Below are 18947 nucleotides of genomic sequence, written 5' to 3' on the forward strand. Positions count from 1 at the left end.
TCTTGGAAATGTGCGATAGTGTTCAGTTTAATGTGAAACCTGACATTGCTTCTGCCGCTTAACTTGTCTATGTGAGCACCTAGAGATGAAGTTACAATGCGCAGCCGTCCAGTTAAATATCCATCTGACAAAAGTGATCGTGATTTTACTTTCACGTTTTTCGTTTTTGAAAACAGTTGCTCACAGCTGTATGTGTTACCAAAGAGTGAAACAAATTTTTGAGCGCACTCTGACAGGCTTGGATAATTACACTGGTCAACAATTTTTCAAAAATGTTTTGCTTCTGTTAAGAAAACAATTGATTCTTATGTATTTTTGGACGCTGAATCCAAAAATGTCGGTTAAAATTGCTGATTAGCTCTAGTTTAAAAGATAAAATTTTTTTTCATTTTTGTATGTTGATCTATAAGATGGCAAGCCTTGGTGCACTTTATTGAACACAACAGTAACAATCTACAAACAGTGTAATAATTGCATGTGTTTATATTTCAGCATAGCATATGCAACAAATAACTGCCACTTTCCAAATATAAATTTCTAATCTATTTTATCTGTTATATTCCTTTTGGCCTGTAACTCGTATACGGTTAATGGAGCATCCCTAGATATCATCCAGCAAAAGTGAGCAAGCATTGATTGATTCTGTTTTCCATGGTACCTCTTTTGCATTGAAGATATGCATTGGTGAAATCGCTCACCATACTAATCACTAACATCTCCACAGTTTGGTGGAAAGATCCAGGTGCGAGTCCAAAAAGTGTATCTTCAGTGACATATTGCACTCCATGCATCTGTATGCTTTAATGAGATTTACACCAATTCCGTGTAGTTGTCAGCTCTTTTGTTCCCCAAGAATTTTGTGGCCTGCAACTTAAACGCTTCCCATGCAATTTTCTCTTTGTCAAATAACACTTGATCAAATTTACCGTCTTCGAAGATGATGATTCTGCCAGAAGATTCCATTGCTGTAGTCTAGAGCTGAAGTCTAAATTTCTGATTTAACTTTTGGTAGTTCCAAATCCCGGATAAGATCGTGCAATTCATTTTGAGTTATAAGGTGTGGTTCTTTGGAAGATAGTGTTTCAACGTAACGTGAATTCTTTAGGTACCTCAGGAACAGGAAGTAATTCTCCATGCGGTACGGGACGAATTGCTGATGGAATATTTGTGTATTGAATACTTTGCTTCTTCTTTCTCGACAAACCTTTACAAACCGGGGGGGGGGGGGGGGGGTCGTGCAAAGGTAGTAATCGCTAATGTGGTCAGTAGGTTCTCTCAAAACCATTGGAACAGCAAAGGGCATACATTTTCTTTTTCCGTTTAGCCATTGCCAAAGATTTGCACCACTGGAGTTACAGCATATGTGAGGGGCCCAACTCTTGTCCTGATCACCAACTTTACATCCAAAATACAAGTTGAATACAAGGTTTGCTTTCCTGACCACAGCCGTTATACTTCGCTTTTGTGAAGAAAAAGTTATTTAACCACAAATCTAGTAGAAATTGTCTGCATTTTTTATGCATTTACGAGGCATCTGCAGAAAGAGCAGTTCAGACTACACACATGAAGCAAGCAAACAACCCAACTCAAACATACGTCAAAATAAAAATAATATGAATAGAAACGTCATCTACCTTCAAACAAATATATTAAGTGCCCAACTCTATCTGGCAGATGCAAGCTACAACAGATAAACGCACACTTCTTTCCGCGTTAGCAAGTAAAGCACATTTTGGCATGGTGCCATATCTCAAAAACTAGAGCTAATCAACAAATTTAAAGTTGATATTCGAGATCAGTGACCCCAAATTAGCCAAGATTGACCTCATTCGTTTCAGAAGCAAATTGGCTGTTGACCAGTGTTATTTGCAGACACATAGCGACGGTAGAATGTCACAACGTCATTTGTTTGAAAATTTCTTTTACGATTATTAATTATCACTCTTTATATCAACGTGTTAAACTTCAAGTTGATATTTCTAAGGAGCATTTGAAGGGTCGGCATCAAAGAGATTAGCCATTAACTTAATTCATCATACTGCTTCCGGAAATCTTCAAACCGTTGTGTGAATTCTTCCAGGAGTTTCTCAACGAGTGGCTAAAACACCCAAAAGGCTTATTGGTTGTATTGTTTACATGCGGCCCGAGGCAACTATTTGTTAATTATTGTGGCCCTTTTTGTTTTGAGTTGTGCAGACCTGCTGTTATATATTGCAGCAATTTACTTACTGCCTTGCTGCTACAACTGATAGGTACCACAATCACAAGATCTACATCACTTAAGTATATCTAAGTCACAAAACTTCAGAACATCCTATCTCCACTTCGTATACAAAACTATTGGCTTCGGGATCCTAATACTATGCATAGGGTAAAACTGGAACTACTATTTAATTATTTATCAAAAATAGTGCATAATATAGATGTGAAAACTCGATGAAATTCTATAATTATACGCCTGAGGTCCGATTTCCATGATCGGTCCGCCAGGCGAGTAGCCCTGGTTTAGGGTCTTACTGTGAAGATCAAGTGGTAGTTTACATCAAGTTATTACTGAAGGTTGGTAGTGGATAAAACTTGTAAAACATGACAAAGAAATGAGGTATCATCAAATGACGGTCGGATTTTGTCAACTTTGGAGAAGCCGAGACAAATACAGAAAACAGAGACATATGCATATAAATGACAGCGAATTTCCAAATCGAAGAAATCACATGGTCATCAAAACTAAAATGTGGCTATCATCTCGCGATCAAGTTTTCTACTAATTTACCAACATCAGATAAGTCAAACTAATTTCATTGGTTCATTCAGCTTCAAGTTGATCAGTTTTCACTGTATTTTTTAATTTTCATTCATTTAATTAGAAAATTTTCCTTGCTGTGCATTATTTAATACAACAGGACTAATAACCCTGCACAATGTGCCTAAGGTTCTTTTGCTATCATATTTGATCATAGACAAATATTGCTGGTCCCATTTCACCCTATGCGTGCATGGTCAACTGCAATAGTGCCACAAACAAGCAATGAGCATAATGAAGTGTCATATTGCTTGTTGTTGCATGTAAGGTGCTTTTTTCTTACTTTTTATGGCCTAAATCAGAGGTCATCAAACTATGGACTGCAAGATTAATTTGTCCGGCCCCCCACACTGAATCACAAATGAGCTTATTGTATGGTAGCCTATTGAACAAAGTGGGATCATCAGTTTTCATGATTATCTGCCTCTTTGTGAAAAACATTTTGGTGACGCCTGACTTAAACTGCTGAAATTGTGGGAGAAGAGAAGTAGAAACAAATGCGTAGATTGTCAGAAAAAAGGACATGTGAGCACTGAGTAAAGTGTGGAAGCCATTGTCGGCTTGGTAGCCGAGTGGTTAGGGCATAGGACTCACAATAACGTGGCATGTGCCAGGTTCCGCGTTTCATTCCCAGTGGCAATACCATTGTACTGCCTTTAGGGTAGGTATTATTGACACTTGCTCTTGTTCATTGCCTCAGATGAAAACTTCCAATTTCGTGCAATAATGATAAAATATCAAAAAAGTGATGACAATTGACACGTGCATAAATTGTAGCTTGGTAACCTGGGCTCAAGCGATGAGCTATCATTACCGGGTTAAAGTCTTCCAAAGACTTTTCTCAATCTGAAGATAAAGATTACGATACCATACCAAGCAATTTTGTGTAGTGTATGTAGTTCTAAGGTTGCAGTTTATCATAAGGGTTTGTTACTGACTTTTGCTACAATGACGCAAAGCCAACGGCCTAAGTGTGGTTAAACTTTTAGAATATTAACCAAAAGGAACACTGCAAATGTCTCACTTTCCTAGCTGCAGCTAATCTTCTTTACAGTAATATTTCATTATATAAAAACTGAACATTAAAAATAGTGTTTGACAAAACCACTGGTTTATGCCATGTGAAGCATCTCAGAAAATTGAGGCAACAGTTTGTTATACATGCATTATATTTGCAATTAAAACTAGGAGTGATAACTGTATTGTAATAGCAATAATTAGCCCTCTAACAACAAATATAGAAAGTTTCTTAATTTCACGATAATTGGGTGAAATTTGCAGTTATAGCACAGAAACCAATCACAATTTCTTTGCGATGTATTGCAAAAATTAATGAAAAAGATGTTGTATTGAATGGTATTGATTGATCGGACAGTTTGTTAACATCCTTTCTGTTACAGAGTGATCCCATGGAATTAGAATCTCTTCATGAACCAGTTATTCAACAAACAAGGCAGTTTTATCGTTCACATAGAAATCTGCTTATTGATGAAGCTACTGAGCTTACATCTGTAGAGATGCGGCAAATGTTGGCAACTCCATTAAATACAATTGAAGAATATGAGCAACAGGTAAATCAAACCAAAAATATCGGAAGATACATTTTCAAAGTTTCCTATATTTGCTGAAGTATGAAAGATATCAGTTGTAGCCACATCATCAGTTTACAATTCTTTTTGCTCATTGAGTTAAAGATTACATAAACAGAAAATGATTAATTCTAAATTGCCGTGTTTTCTGATCCCAATACAGGTAACTTACGCACACCCCCTGCAATTGCAGACCTAACAGTTTTTTTGTTGATTCATAATTATTTATTTTCATGCGTGACGCCACAGTTAATCGAACGACAATTAATCGAACGACAGTTGATCGAATCGACTGGGTTAGGGTTAGGATTTATCGTTCGATCAACTGTCGGTTCGATTAGGGTTAGGATTTATCATTCGATAAATTGTCGTTCGATCAATTGTCGGTTCGATAAACTGTTGTAGTACCATTTTCATGTACCATCAACCTTCTAACTCTTTCCATTGTCAGTTTTGAGTGATGATATCTGTTATATTTTCAATGCTTCCATTATCTATTTTATTTTATCACCGATGAAATTAAGCCAAATTAACTTTAGCATTTTTTTGCAAACAGCACAGTTAGAAACTGTTCAGTTTTTTGTAATCACTTTGTTTGAAGTTTTGAGGGGCAAGTTCAAAAAAAATTAGCCAACACTTAGCAACAGTTAACTTAACAACAAGATTGTTATGTTAAAGGATAATTGTCATTTAATACACTGGACAAATGATGTTTACTAGTTATGTTGTGGTTAAGCATTTATTGCCATAAATAAGTGACAAAAAACACAAATTGATAGTTTGATTATGATGGAGATGGCAGCTTTCATTATGTCACATTCCTATACAAACTTTGTGGATACCTTTCAGGTATTTGGATCAAAATGCATAGAATGTTTCCTGTGGCTGATAAGTATTACTTATCTATTTTTAAAGCAAACTTAAACGTATAGCAGGAACATGTATAAGCTTGTGCAAGCGTGCCTTTGGCTGCAGGCGATCTTGACCAAACTGTGATATTGATTGTGCTCTTTTAAATATATATGCTACACCGTTAGATAACGTATTACCTAGTCCCGCAGAAGTTATATTTGGTAGAGCAATCCCATAAGCCCTACCAAGTCCAGACACAAACAACAAGATGGAGCAGTATCGAGATCATGTTGAGGAAACTGTGGCCAAGCCGGAGAAGCATGCTGACAAACATACAAGACAATTGCTGATGTTACACAAGAGCCAGCCCGTCCGTGTTGTTAAAGACAACCATCAGTGGCAACCAGCACAAGTAACATCACAGAAAGGACAAAGATCATACCAAATTGTAACACATGAAGGAGTGCAATTTGTGTGAAAGAGAAGGTAGCTACAGGAAGTGAAACTCCACATACAATGTTGAAGAGTCCCACAACAATCCAAAACAACCCAAGTACAAGTGGTACTATGACACCTCATCGAAAGACACTTTATCGAACGACACTTTATCGAACGACAGCTGATCGAAAGACACTTTATCGAATGACAGTTAATCGAGCCGACAGTTGATCGAACGACACTTTATCGAACCGACAGCTGATCGAACGACACTTTATCGAACCGACATTTGATCAAAGCGACAGTTGATCGAACGACACTTTATCGAACCGACAGTTCAAGCAAGATTTTTGCGTGTTTCTCAAACATAGAGACAATAAGCCATTGTGATGTGCGATCTTTGTAATGGTGTACATTAATGAATTGTGATGTCTATACCGCTGGTGCTCTCCCTAAAGCAACATCATTAAAGCGGATGATACAGCGAAAGCGCGTATGTCCAGAAGGAAACGGCTTGATGGATGAACTCCGCGTGACACCGAGGGGAGAAGCCTTCGTTGTCGAGGAAGACGATGAGAACGAATTCTATATGTTTGCGTCTCAAAAGAATCTAGATATACTGAACAACTGCGCTAATTGGTTTTGTGACGGTACATTTGATGTTGCCCCACTTGGATACCAGCTGTACACGATACACGCGCTGGTCGATGAAAATCGCACGGTGCCACTCGTATACACCGTTACCGAGAACAAATCTGAAGCTGTGTACAATCGCATCTTTTGTTTATTGGAACAACAGCGACCGGGAATAGCCCCAGAAACCGTAACAATAGACTTTGAAATGGCAGCATATAATGCTTTTTCTTCCAGCTTCCCTCGGGCAGAAATTCTCGGCTGCCTTTTCCATTTTGGCCAATGTAGCTTCCGGAAAATTCAGGCTCTCTCTCTGCAGCGGTGGTTCAATGAAGATGCAGAGCACGCCCTTCGCATAAAATGCTTTCGGGCACTGGCATTCGTTCCGCCTGAAGACGTTGTACAACGGTTCGAGGACTTCCTGGCCACGTTCAGTGACGACGATGAGCAGCACTTGTCTGAATACATTGACTATTTCGAAACTACTTGGATTGGACGACGATTCGATTCAAGATGACCTTCCACGAACGAATAATAGCATTGAAGGATGGCACAATGCGTTCAGCAAGCGTGTCTCAATATCCCATCCGACGCTTCGCAGACTCGTCAAAAAAATTAACCGGGAACAAGGTTCCAACGAAATGTTAATTGAGCAATCGGAAGAAGCGCTACGACGCTGTCAACCAACGGCTGAAGAGCATAGTCGAAAATTATGACTCAACGAATATTGACATAAAAAGTTATCTTCGAGCAATTGCACACAACTTGTAATTAAATGAATGCGATTGAAATATGCACTTCGTCAGTTGTCGTGCTTTTAACAGTGCATATCGTCAGTTGTTTCGATAAATTGTGGATCTTTTAACCCTATCCTAACCAGGCTCGCGAGTTTACTAAAAAAACTAGGTGTGGCCAACCCCGCACACATATTTGCAATCGTTAATTACTAGAAACCTATGCGTTGTAGACTGATGAGATTTTTACAGGTTAGTAGAAAGATCATCTGGCTTCCTGTATACATCACTAATTTTACATCACTTCCAGTTTGCACTAATTTTAAATCAAGTACTAACAGAAGCAGTGTCCTACTAATCAAACTAAACATTTGCAGCTCGTTCTGGCATTTATTATTTATTTATTGATCACATAATCCATGCACCTATTTTTTATATGGAAACCTTTTTGATATTTTTTTGTAGAAATTCTCTTTATTTTGTTACAATTTTTTGAAGTGTCTACTTTTCAAAAGCGATTATTGCCAGTTTGAGCTGGTGTTAGGCTGATGCAAGAAATGCAACTGCATTGGGCCCTTTGTTGCTTAGAATCAAGACAAAAATAACAATTTCTCTTTATTCCACAAATCTCGGTGTTATTTTTCAATTTGTTCTCAAAAAAGAATGCAGTCAAACCAAACCCCAAACAAACGGAATCCTCACTATCCAACAGAAAACTGAACGGATTTCTTTCTATGCATTTTACCCTTTTAATCTGGATTTCCTGTCGTCCAACTTTCACACAAAATTTTCGGAACAGATGTGCTAAATCAATAGAAAAAAAATTTCGATAAACAGATTGCAAAGCGTAAAAGGATTGGTTGTGAATGCAATTTTTTTTTTACTTTTGTTAAAGATGACGAAAATAATAGCCAATTAATTATCTGCACAAAATAAAAGCAGCAGTGAGATGACATCTTTATGCAAAACGCTGAGTCGACGCAGATAACATGGTTTGCATGATGATGGCTGAAGCCTGCCCAATAAAATATATTTTTTACAAATGTTTTCTTGTGACACTCACTAGGTTTTTCCCATCTAAAATGCATTAGTGTGCACTAAGCCTCTACAAAATCCTGACAATTGTGACGTGTTCCCGCCCAACAATATTTCATCCGCATTATTGTTTGGATTCCAATTATCAGGATACTTCGCTAAACCGATTTTTTGTGACAAAGCAAAATGGTCCGGTTCGCAGTTTTGACTGAATATCAAAGTTGATTTGCACAAACATGTTATTTGGTTTACTTCATTATTATTACAAAGAAATCAAATTATATAAAATCACTACTAAGTCAAAACGTTGTGACAGCTATTTTGTTGCTATTTTTTTCTGATTGCTTCTCATTCAGACAGAGAAAGTGTATAGTTTCCATGTTCATTTAAAATATTATCATAAAATTTGTACTTGATAAATATTTTCATTAATGTTAAAGGTTGAGTTGTGACAGAGTAAGAAAATTTTGACAACATGTTTTATATCAGTTACTTAGCAATCAATAGTTTAACAAATTACTTAGCATATAATTTTTTATAATATTGATATTAAATTTAATTCTTTATAGGGGAAGCTTACACAGTACCCAATTTTAAAATGTTCAACAAAATCTATTTTTGGATCTCCTTGTACCAAGTATATGATGCATTCACCAACTAGATTTATTTCGGTAAGGCTCTTGATTATTGGATATTAAGCACTGTTCATGTATGTCTGTTTCTTGGTAAGTGTTACTGGTGTAATGTATAATTGTATATTAATCCATCTGTGCTAGCGTATTTTATGTAGTACGCTTAATCAAACTTCTTTTAACTTATGTATTTAAGATATTTAACTAAAACCAACGAAATATGACAAAGAATACTTTTTACATAAAATTAAAATACTTTTGTTGATGTTGAATTTCCTGTTGTGGAAATATTTCATTCTGAAACTATTCAATTTTTTGTTTGTAAATTTTGAGTTGTCATTCTCGTCAAAGAAAAGCTTGTAAATCATGATCAACTATTTATCAAGGTTATATTTTTTCGCAGCCAACAGGTATCATGCTGCTATCGACAAAAGTTGCCAAATGATTAAGCCATTCGTAACTCACTTTTAAGCTTTGGCTTCCTACATTAATGTATCAAATGGTTTAGTTTTTACTATTAATTGTGCGGAGCAAAAAGTACGTTGCTAACTTTACAGTTATAGCACAATAAAGAACATGGTGCTAAAAGAATATTATTACAAACAAGAAAAGAAAAATGTATAAGAAAATGTATTGGCCATGCTCATAAATACTTGTCTTCACTTGTAATGTGATTTAAGACGATTTTATGGCTTAAAAGTTCGTAGGCATTTTACGCTCTTGAAACTAAACCCTTTCGACCCAGTGTGTGATTCAAAATAAAAAATGTAGAAAAAGGGGTTGTAATTTCTAAAATTTGAATGAAAGGATAAAAAGTAATAACCTTGAAAAAAATATACCTATTGGATTTGGATGATTTGTAGCAGGAGTGGTCACCTCTGCTTCAAGTTCAACCCATGTTAGATAAATCTAAAATTTATGGTAGGCGCAACATAACGCACATCACTCTGAATCAAGTCATGCAGTCACTGGATCATGCTATGTTTAGAGACCGCCTGAAAAAAACTAACGATCACGCACAAACAAAATAGATTTTAATTTAATAATAATAATAAGGTAGTTAAGGTATACATTAATCTCAACAAAAGGAAAATAGATTAAGATAGCTTTTCTACAAGTTTAAAGAGCCATGTGCAAAAGGCCGTATGTTACTTGCGAGCCATGTTTTGGCCACCCCCGATGTATCAGATTAGTTATTATCGTGCAATAATTTTTAAGTTAATGCCCTTTTTCTTAGTTATCAATTTTGTTTTTAAATTTTAAATAGCATGAGCCTAGTCATCAGCGAAAAATTATTGATGTGACTGAAAGCCTATTTGTACAAGCAATTCATCATGTTGAGCCAAATGCATTGGTTTTTTTTGCCCATCGTGAGGTAGAGTTGTTTGGAGGTATGAATGAAATTGGTACAGTACTTTTTCAGGAAAGGAGGTTGTATAACTGCAATATGAGTATAATGTTTTTATGTTTAGTTACATAATATTGGAAAATAGTAGGGTTATAGTCAGGCATATTCTAAAAAAGTTTTATGAAACATAGTATAGGTGGAACATGAAATTAGAGTAAGTACATTTAAAGGGATTGGAACATGTGAAGGTTTTAGTGTATATTTGACACGTAACACAGAACTAGAGTATGATAAAAACATTTTTAAACTTGCTCTATAAATTTGTTTGTTTGTGTTAATTTTAGAAGGTACGTATAATTTATAATCAGCAGATAATTTACGAAGACCGGAAGATGAATATGAAGACTTATCCTATGGAGATCTTTCAGAGAATGTTTTAATGGTTTGTAATTAATAAGAAGTAATTATACTACTATATTTTGAGGTGGTGGATTTGATATGTATTTAAGATAAACATTTTGAAAAGAAATATATAGATCAGGGGTGGGCAAACTTGTTCAATGAATGAGTCACTTGTGGAAAACAATAAACACCAGCGAGCCGCAAAATTAGTACTGATTGTCAGTTTGGTTATATTATTAGTAGTCATTTTGGGATATTACTTTTCAGCTGAAAGACCCATAAAAAACATGTCGGCGAGGTGCACTTTGACCACCTTTGCCCTAGATTATAGAATCTATACCTGAAAACAATGTCGGATTCTATGTCTAGTGTTACGTCATAAACGAAATGCTGCCCTAAATAAAGAAAAAAATAGACAGAAACGTTCATAAACGGTACTCTTGGTAGCCTTTACAATTTTTTTGGAATTTTACGATTCGACTAGAAGAGCCACAAAAAACATGCCGGCGAGCCGCAGTTTGCCCATCCCTGATATAGGCCTAGATCCTATCACAGATACTTTTATATGTGAATTACTTTAGATGTACATTTTGAAAAGCGAAACAGTTTACTAGATATGCTAAAATGTGTATAAACATTTAAGCAGAAGTTGCTATTAATGTAGTATACAGTATGCTTTGACATGCATCAATATGTTTTATTATGCTAAGACACATTTATCGCATTTTGTCAAGAACTCAGCATTGTGCCAATAAATAATAAACTTTACCATTTAAACCTATTTTTGTTTACAGTTTACCTCTAATGATACATTAACTACGGAGGGGAGTGTACAGGCTGTTCGAGGGTCATTTAGAGTTAGCACTGGTCCTAGGGAAATAACTGGTAAATATGAACAGAAAATTTTGTATTAGTTAGTAGTGACGGGCATGTTAGAAATGTATTGTAATTAGATGTTGATTTACTGTCACAAAATTAGGTTAAATATCTTATCACCTCATTACATGTAGCTATTGTCCACTTGAAGTCAATTTACATGTTATACTTTGTTGTTTTGTGTTGATATTTTTCATTGTTCTATCACGTGGAGGATTAATCTCAGGATTTTATTACATTGTGTTGGAACACATCTGGCATTAAAATTAAATAGACTTCTTCAATAGACCACTGACTTCAATTTTATTAAATCTGTCTTTTTGGATTTAAATTGTAGAGTTGTATGTTATGACAAAAGTATTACACTACCGTATTAATCTGCAGTGTTGGCTCGATAATCGAGTGGTTTGAGTGCTGGCCTTACAATAAATGTGGCTCCCGTTCCATGCTTGGTACCTTGTGGTGCTATACAGTTGTAACTCCCTTGGGCAAGGTATTAACGAAGGACACTTACTTCTGTTTAGTAGCTCTGGTGGACAGTTCTAAATTCGGGCAATAATATATAAAAAATATCAAAATACCAACGCGAAAATTTTTCAAAAATTGCCCAAGGCCAGTTTGGTAAATGGAGCTTGAATGATGAGGAATCATTGTCGGGTTTAAGTCATGTAAAGACTTTCCTCAATCCTAGGATAAAGATTTTAATTATCATACCTTATCTTTACAAGCGTTTACATTTTTGCCCTTCAAACATTTTCTATAGGAAAAGGTGAACTGCATCTCCTCCAAATGAATGCTTAATAAAGGTCATGGCTTTTAAAAAAATGTCAGTGGTTTAAAAACCAACTGACACAAATGAACAGTAATTGTGTTCAAGAGTAAAATAGGCTTTTTGAGTTGCACTTCAGTAGAAAAAGGCTTATTAGAGTAATTGAAATACAGTACAAGAAGAAAAAGGCTGTGTTGTCAATTTATTCATAATTCATAGAACGGCATAATGGAAACAGCAAAGCGAATAAAAACTTAACAAAAAACAATTCAATTTATTAAAATTGAGTTTGTTTCATGACCCCAAACGGGTTGCAACCCACAGTTTGAGAAGCCCCGATGTAAATGATATAACACATCATTGTGTGTAATAGTTTGTTCACAGAGCCTTGTTACAGCCTTTTATGTTCAGTGCAACTTACTGAAAAATGTAACGAATATACAACAGAATGCTAAAATTTTTATTGTTGTAGTGCTGTTTAAACTTCATGTATTTTTTTTAATTATAGAGAATAGAATTATATATTTCAATTGTTTATCTCACTGTGTTGCTGTATTAAAGATGGCTTCCAGCTAGAGGATAGAGCTAGACAGCAGAATGGATCCCATGTGGAAATACAAAGCCGACAGAAACAGGTTTGCTCTGGATAGCTTGAAATGTTAAACTGCAATAAAATTGTTTTGGGTTGAACTTAACTGCGAAATTGTATTGTATAGATCAGTGTTGTAACCAAGTCATTTTTTCTGACTTGAGTCAATTTGAGTTGTGAATCAATTCAAGTTAATCCATATAAATTAAAAATATTTTGACGTCACAGTATGTTGGCTCAGTAGTCGATGGGGGGTTCAAGCGATTAGGTCATGCAAAGACTTTCCTCAGTCTAAAGATAAAGACCATATCATGCCATACTATGGGTTGCATGTTATTCATGGCTGTATCCAAATTACTAGAGCTGATACGTTTTTCAGAGAAGTGTATAATTTGTTAGAATACTATACGTTTTTGCTACCTGTATTTTGTTATAGGAACTGTCAAAACGTGATCAAGTCAAGTCAATGTACAAGTCATTACAGCAATGGCATTGACATTGAAATTTTTAATACAAGTATCCCCTTAAGTCCCAACTATACTTTTTATTTAAAATATAATGATTTACATACTAAAAACATGGCTGAATATGCCAAAAGTGGTTCTGAATATACCCTATTAATCAGTCGAAGTAAATCAATACATCCTACTTCTGATACAGCAAGCAACACAGTTTATTAGTTTTGAGATGGTTATTCTTGTTTGTTAGCAGTTAATAACACTGTGCTGCGTTTGAAAATTTTTTTTCATAGGTCAAAGATGTTTTAACTGTTTCTGAATCGATTTTTTGCGCTGAACTCAAAAATGCAACCAGTTTTTTTCAATCAGGTCAAGTTTTTTTTCTATCACATATTTAATTATGCTAGCTTTGGTCATTATTGTGCACAAAGAAACTAATTTCTGGGGTAGCTTAATTGGTCATGCATGTTGTCAATTTTCGCAAGATGGTATTTTTATTTGAATGTAAGGTTTTTGCAATGACAGCCATTTTAAATACTAAAAAAATATAATGACACAGTTGAAATAAAGGCACTTACAACTAACCAAGAAAGCTTCCTAACACATAATTTTGTTCAACGGCGCTCAACTTAAAAGTAGAAGTTAATATGTTACACTATAGACACGTAAACACTTCACATCACAAATGTGTTTTAAATGTGAAATACTTGCCAACATCAATGTGTGAAATAAAAATGAAGTGTTCGAAATAGCTTAACACAGAAAGCGTTGTGCGGCACATGATGATATTACGACGTTAAATGCAATAACAATATAAATACAAATGATTTATGCTGACAAAAAGTGTCGCTTCAAAGATTTTCTTCTATGTGTGGTATTGGGAAGATCTCTTTTTAAGCACCAACAGTAATCCGCAAGCATGTTTACATCCCAGTATCCTTGGTACCTTTCTTCCATATGGCGAAGGTCTTGGTGGAATCTCTCTCCCTGTTCTTCGCTGTAGTCACCACAGTTGTCAGGAAAGTAATCTAAATGCGAACTCAGAAAGTGCATTTTTACAGACATCCGGGCTCCAAGGGATTGAAAACTTTCAAGCAGCTCTTTAACCTGTGCTTCATAATCAGGGCTTCTATGCTTTCCAAGGAAGTTTGAAATTACTGCTCGAAATCCTGTCCATGCTCTTTTTTCTACTGCACTCATGTGTGCAGTAAAACCTTCGTCTTTCATCAGCTCACGGATCTGTGGCCCATCAAAGACTCCTGCTCGTAGCTTCGCTTCAGAGATACGGGGAAATTTCATTTGTAAGAACTTGAAGGTTGGGCCATCCTTATCAAGTGCTTTGGTATAGTTTTTCATGAGACCAAGTTTAATGTGGAGAGGTGGCAAAAGAATATTTTGTGGATCAACTAAGTAAGCAAATTTGACATTTTTAAAACCAGGTGTAAAACTTGTTCTGGGTGGCCAGCTAATTTGTGTGTAGTGGCGATCATCAGCCCTCGAGTCCCACAGACACAAAAAATATGGATGTTTAGTGTAACCGGCCTGTAACCCAAGAAGTATTGAAATCATTTTTAAGTCTCCACATATTTTCCATTTGTGTTGGCTATACTGAAGAGATTTCAAAAGGAATTTCATGTCTTCATAGCATTCAGTGAGCTTCACTGAATGTCCAACAGGAACAGAACCAATCTTATTGCCATTGTGTAGTAATACTACCTTCAAACTCTTTACAGATGAGTCCAAAAACAATCGCCATTCTGCCGAACTGTAGACTATGCCCAAAGCTAATATTAATCCTGAAACATCTTGACAGTATACTAGGGAATGGTCTTCGTCATAATTGAAATATTTTCTAAACTCTTTATCTCTATACCGATACCAGAAATATGTGGTGCATGGAGCTAGCAAGTTGTTCTCACGTAGTCGTGATCCTAGGAGCTGAGCGGATTCTTTGGTGAGATTTAAATCTCGTGTTAGGTCATTCAGCTCAGGCTGTGTAAGAGGCTTCGGTTGGCTTGTACTTTGCTCTGCATCCCATGTGTCTTGTTCACTTGCTTTGCTCTCTGCAGATGAAGAACACTCCATTTCACTTATTTCTCCAGGTGGTTCTGGAACAGGAATACCAGGGCCATGTGGTACTGGTTTCATGGCTGAAGAAACATCAGGGTACTTCACATGTTGTTTGTTCTTCCGGTTTATTCCTAAAATGAAAAAGAACACTTTTACTCTTAAATCAAGCAATTAATGAAAATGCCTCCATACAGTGCAAGTATCAGCATACCTTGTAAGTTGGTCATGCAAAAATAACAATCAGTGACATGGTCTTTTCCTTCTCTCCATACCATAGGAATACCAAAAGGAAGGCTCTTTATTTTCTTTAGGCTCCATAATTTCAAGTTTTCAACGCAGGCTTTACAACATATGTGCGGAGCAAATGCCTTGTCCTGATCGCCTAGTTTTACTCCAAAATACGCATAATATGCTTTCTTAACAAACTGCGTAATTTTTGCTTGGCGACTGCGCAGGGTGACCTTGCCACATATGTAACAGAACCTGTCTGGATCGTTTTTGCACTTTCTCATTGTACAGTACTGTAAAAACAAATCATCTAAACTGCACACTAAACTAGCCTGTAAAAACAAGTTCAGAAGTTTAACTTTTCAAGCACCAGGTGCATTCGTTATGTTCTTCTCATAGTGATGTCACTCAAGTTTCATCAAAACTTAATTCAAAAGCTAAATCATTTTTATGACACCACAAATCTCAATCGCAAACGCTGAAAGCTGAAGTTGTCAAAAATTTCAAATGCAATTTGCAAAAAAACTAGACCTGATTGAAGAAAACGGATAACAGTTTTGGATTCAGCATCAAAAAGTACACTAAGAACCGTCAATACTTTAGTAACCTAAAAATTAACGCAGCACAGTGTAATAGCTTAAATGTCACATGTATTTTGATATGTTAATTAGCATACTTTACATGACAAAATTTTATTCCAAGTTGGTACAGTGGCTGGTTTTATTTTTTGTGGATTCATTTGGTTGATTTGTTTTATTGCCATCGTGCAAATAATCATAACTTTTTATTTTTTTCCTTAGCCATTAAATGATGAAACCTTACCAGCTCCAGCAGAAACAAGTATGCCAGCAATGAGGAATATCAGTGCAACAAGCATGGGAATGATGAGAGATTCTGGTAAATATTTTAAAGTCAGAATTAATAAAGTTCTGATTTGAACAATTTTTGCAATTGTTAGTTAAACTTGAATAAATTTTTATGCTACTTATATTTCTGTAATTTGAAATCATGTTTAAGATTAAAGCTTTCAATAACTTTGTAGTTCCTTCACAAATTCTTTTTTAGTTGTGGTGGACGGGGTCATTAGCTAGTTTAGAGTAATTTCAATTTGTTAAGGTAAAAGTGAGTTATTGAATGCCAAGCAAATGTTCACCTAATTTGGTGTTTCTTAAGAATCTTAATCTCAAAATCTTAAGATTTCAAAAAAAAAGTTAGCTTAGCCTGAGACATGCTATATCATTTGGTTTTGGATTCATGATTCCAATTGGTATATGTCAAGGATTGCATGGTCTTCCTCACTCCAGCACTTTCACAGAGAATGGGAGCTGGGATATAGGTCTGTCATGGAGTGTCTCATCAGAAAATTAATTTTACCCCTTCAGTAGCGGCAAAAGATGGGCTTCCTTAAATCTGGTACAACTAATTAATTTTTCACTAAGATAGTGACAGCCGCAAAATGTACAGTTGAGAGTCGCGGCTAAGAATCACTGGTCTAGGCCCTAGGGCCCAAAACCAACACTCAGAACAAAACACAGAAACCAGGCTTCTGCCTGGGATGGGGTTTCTTTCTCCGGCCACTTATTCACAGCATTGAAGCTATAGTCAGCAATGTGTTACCTAAACACTGTAACTCACTGATCTGCTTAACATGACATTTTAAACTATGCTAGTTGCCTTCAGAAAGCAAATATTATCACCGTATTCATTATATCATATTATTTTATGATGCCAACCTTGCAGTGGTGGTCAAAGTAATTGCATAAGTTACTTACGTAAAAATATTGTTACTCCTGGAAAAATCTAGTCCACAATAGATAGAAGTACTGCTTTTCAAACTTAATTATGAAGTAGGTTCTGAAAGCATAACTTATTTCTAAAATGCAACTGTTTTACTTTGTTAAACAAAACAGTTTCCTAGCAATTAGTTCCATTTAAAATTTGCATACAGACTTTAAACTAGAAATTATGTCCATGGCCATGCGTAATCTCAATAGGGTTGGGCTGATACAAACCCGAATAGATTCGCCAAATATCGCCTTTATGGAAGATTCGGGCGAACACGAATACCAACAATGGCGAAACCGAATACAATATTACTTATAAATTTACTGACTTTCGTAAAAAATGATGATCTAGTTTCCCGACAATGCTAAACTAGAGTCAGCAGTACTTACAATGAAGGTCGTTTTCCTAATGATTTTGCTTTTTAGTTCATTTTTTAAACACTATTTTTTGAAAGAAAGCGATTTGTTTATCGATTACATTAAGTTACAAGCAAGTATTGACAACTTTTGGAGGAAATTTTATTGTTTGGTTCTAATACGAATACATTCAGGATTCGTTCATGTCGACCTTCATGATATTCGGGTTCGCACGAACCCGAATAATCTTCCTCGCGGCACATCCCTAGTATCCAACACTCAAAAAGTTAACAACTGCACGGACTGAGAAAAGTCGAGAACGATTTAAACTCGGCGATGATTCCATACTGCTCAAACCAATATTGCTGTATTGTCTGAATTTGGAACCGTTTACCAGTACCACTGAACTGCAGCAAGAATCTTTAATATACCTTGCTCAAGGTTATATTAAAAAAGTAGTGTAACTCATATTTACGAGCCAGGCACATTAATCTAGCCTTCTATTTTTGGTCCTCATTGCACCAATGATGAAAACTTGAATACAGGGCAGAGTCCTAAAAAAGGCTGCTAAAAATACTTCTTTGTAAGGTTCATTCACACCAAACGTATGGTTTTGTTGCTCTTGCGTGGATGATTCTAAGTTTTCTTGTTTTTTGGTACCTGTGTGTAATAATTATTATGTCCATTTGAACTTGGTTGCAGTGGCTGATCAAGAATGATATTATGGTTTTTGTTCAGGAATGCCATCTGTAGTCGAAAGAAGCGACACTACTTCAGAGTAAGTTTGTTGCAAAACGACTAATATCCACTAGTTCATGTAATTTAAATACTGGAGTAGACTATTTGCCATTAAAAGAATATCATTGCTCAGATATTTATTTATTTTAGTGTTCTGAAATAAGCTAGCAATCGTGAAAATACTCTTTTAGGTTGGAAATTGTTGACTTGGATATTTTACAGCTACAAGAACCTTCCACTTCTCACATATTCGGCCTTTTACCTGCAGAGTACAGTTTATGGAGGTGATATTTCATAGATTGAAGGCAATATAATATTGATTTTTGTGCTGTGTGTATTCGTATGGAAGGATATGATTTGATAGCTATTGAAAGCACCAGTTGTTCTTGAATTGTGTTTTCCTAAACAATACACATGCTTTGTAGTAAAACAGAAGATCATTATCAACATCTGGAGGGACCATTGGCGTTCAGTTTATTGGCTCCTCGTGGTATCACCCAACGATCTCATGCAACTAAATTATTTTTCAATGTGTTAAGTATGTAATGCAAGTATTTTAGTTCACCCTTCCAAACTTCATATAACCGGCGCGTACAGATTATTAAATGTACC

General features: G+C 35.7%; 2 protein-coding genes across 4 annotated transcripts in view; one reads left to right on the forward strand and one right to left on the reverse strand.

Moving 5' to 3' along the window:
* Positions 1-18947, forward strand: part of LOC143461857 (uncharacterized) — a 36626-nt gene that overhangs the window by 17466 nt on the left and 213 nt on the right. Inside the window, exons 8-17 of one of the 3 annotated variants that reach the window (XM_076959763.1) lie at positions 4204-4374; positions 8654-8755; positions 9984-10107; positions 10433-10506; positions 11261-11351; positions 12673-12746; positions 16257-16353; positions 18336-18375; positions 18527-18619; positions 18761-18873. In XM_076959763.1, coding sequence (XP_076815878.1) covers positions 4204-4374; positions 8654-8755; positions 9984-10107; positions 10433-10506; positions 11261-11351; positions 12673-12746; positions 16257-16353; positions 18336-18375; positions 18527-18619; positions 18761-18873 — 979 coding nt within the window. Of the gene's footprint in view, positions 1-4203; positions 4375-8653; positions 8756-9983; positions 10108-10432; positions 10507-11260; positions 11352-12672; positions 12747-16256; positions 16354-18299; positions 18376-18526; positions 18620-18760; positions 18874-18947 lie in introns of those variants that run through there. The other 2 variants (XM_076959764.1, XR_013118098.1) reach the window with 2 other exon arrangements.
* LOC143463147 (uncharacterized) lies at positions 13417-16080 on the reverse strand. The gene is made up of 2 exons (XM_076961533.1): positions 15440-16080; positions 13417-15359 (listed from the first exon to the last, which is right to left on the reverse strand). Exons 1-2 carry the CDS (start codon positions 15738-15740, stop codon positions 13987-13989), a joined length of 1674 nt encoding a protein of 557 aa, XP_076817648.1. The 5' UTR covers positions 15741-16080; the 3' UTR covers positions 13417-13986.

The sequence above is a fragment of the Clavelina lepadiformis genome, chromosome 6 (assembly GCF_947623445.1).
Source record: "Clavelina lepadiformis chromosome 6, kaClaLepa1.1, whole genome shotgun sequence".
Taxonomy (NCBI): domain Eukaryota; kingdom Metazoa; phylum Chordata; class Ascidiacea; order Aplousobranchia; family Clavelinidae; genus Clavelina; species Clavelina lepadiformis.

Coding starts and splice junctions, on each gene's coding strand:
- LOC143463147 (XM_076961533.1), bottom strand. CDS start 15,740: ATGAGAAAGTGCAAAAACGATCCAGACAGGTTCTGTTACATATGTGGC. Junction 15,360..15,439: donor TTGCATGACCAACTTACAAG/GTATGCTGATAC, acceptor TTTTCATTTTAG/GAATAAACCGGAAGAACAAA.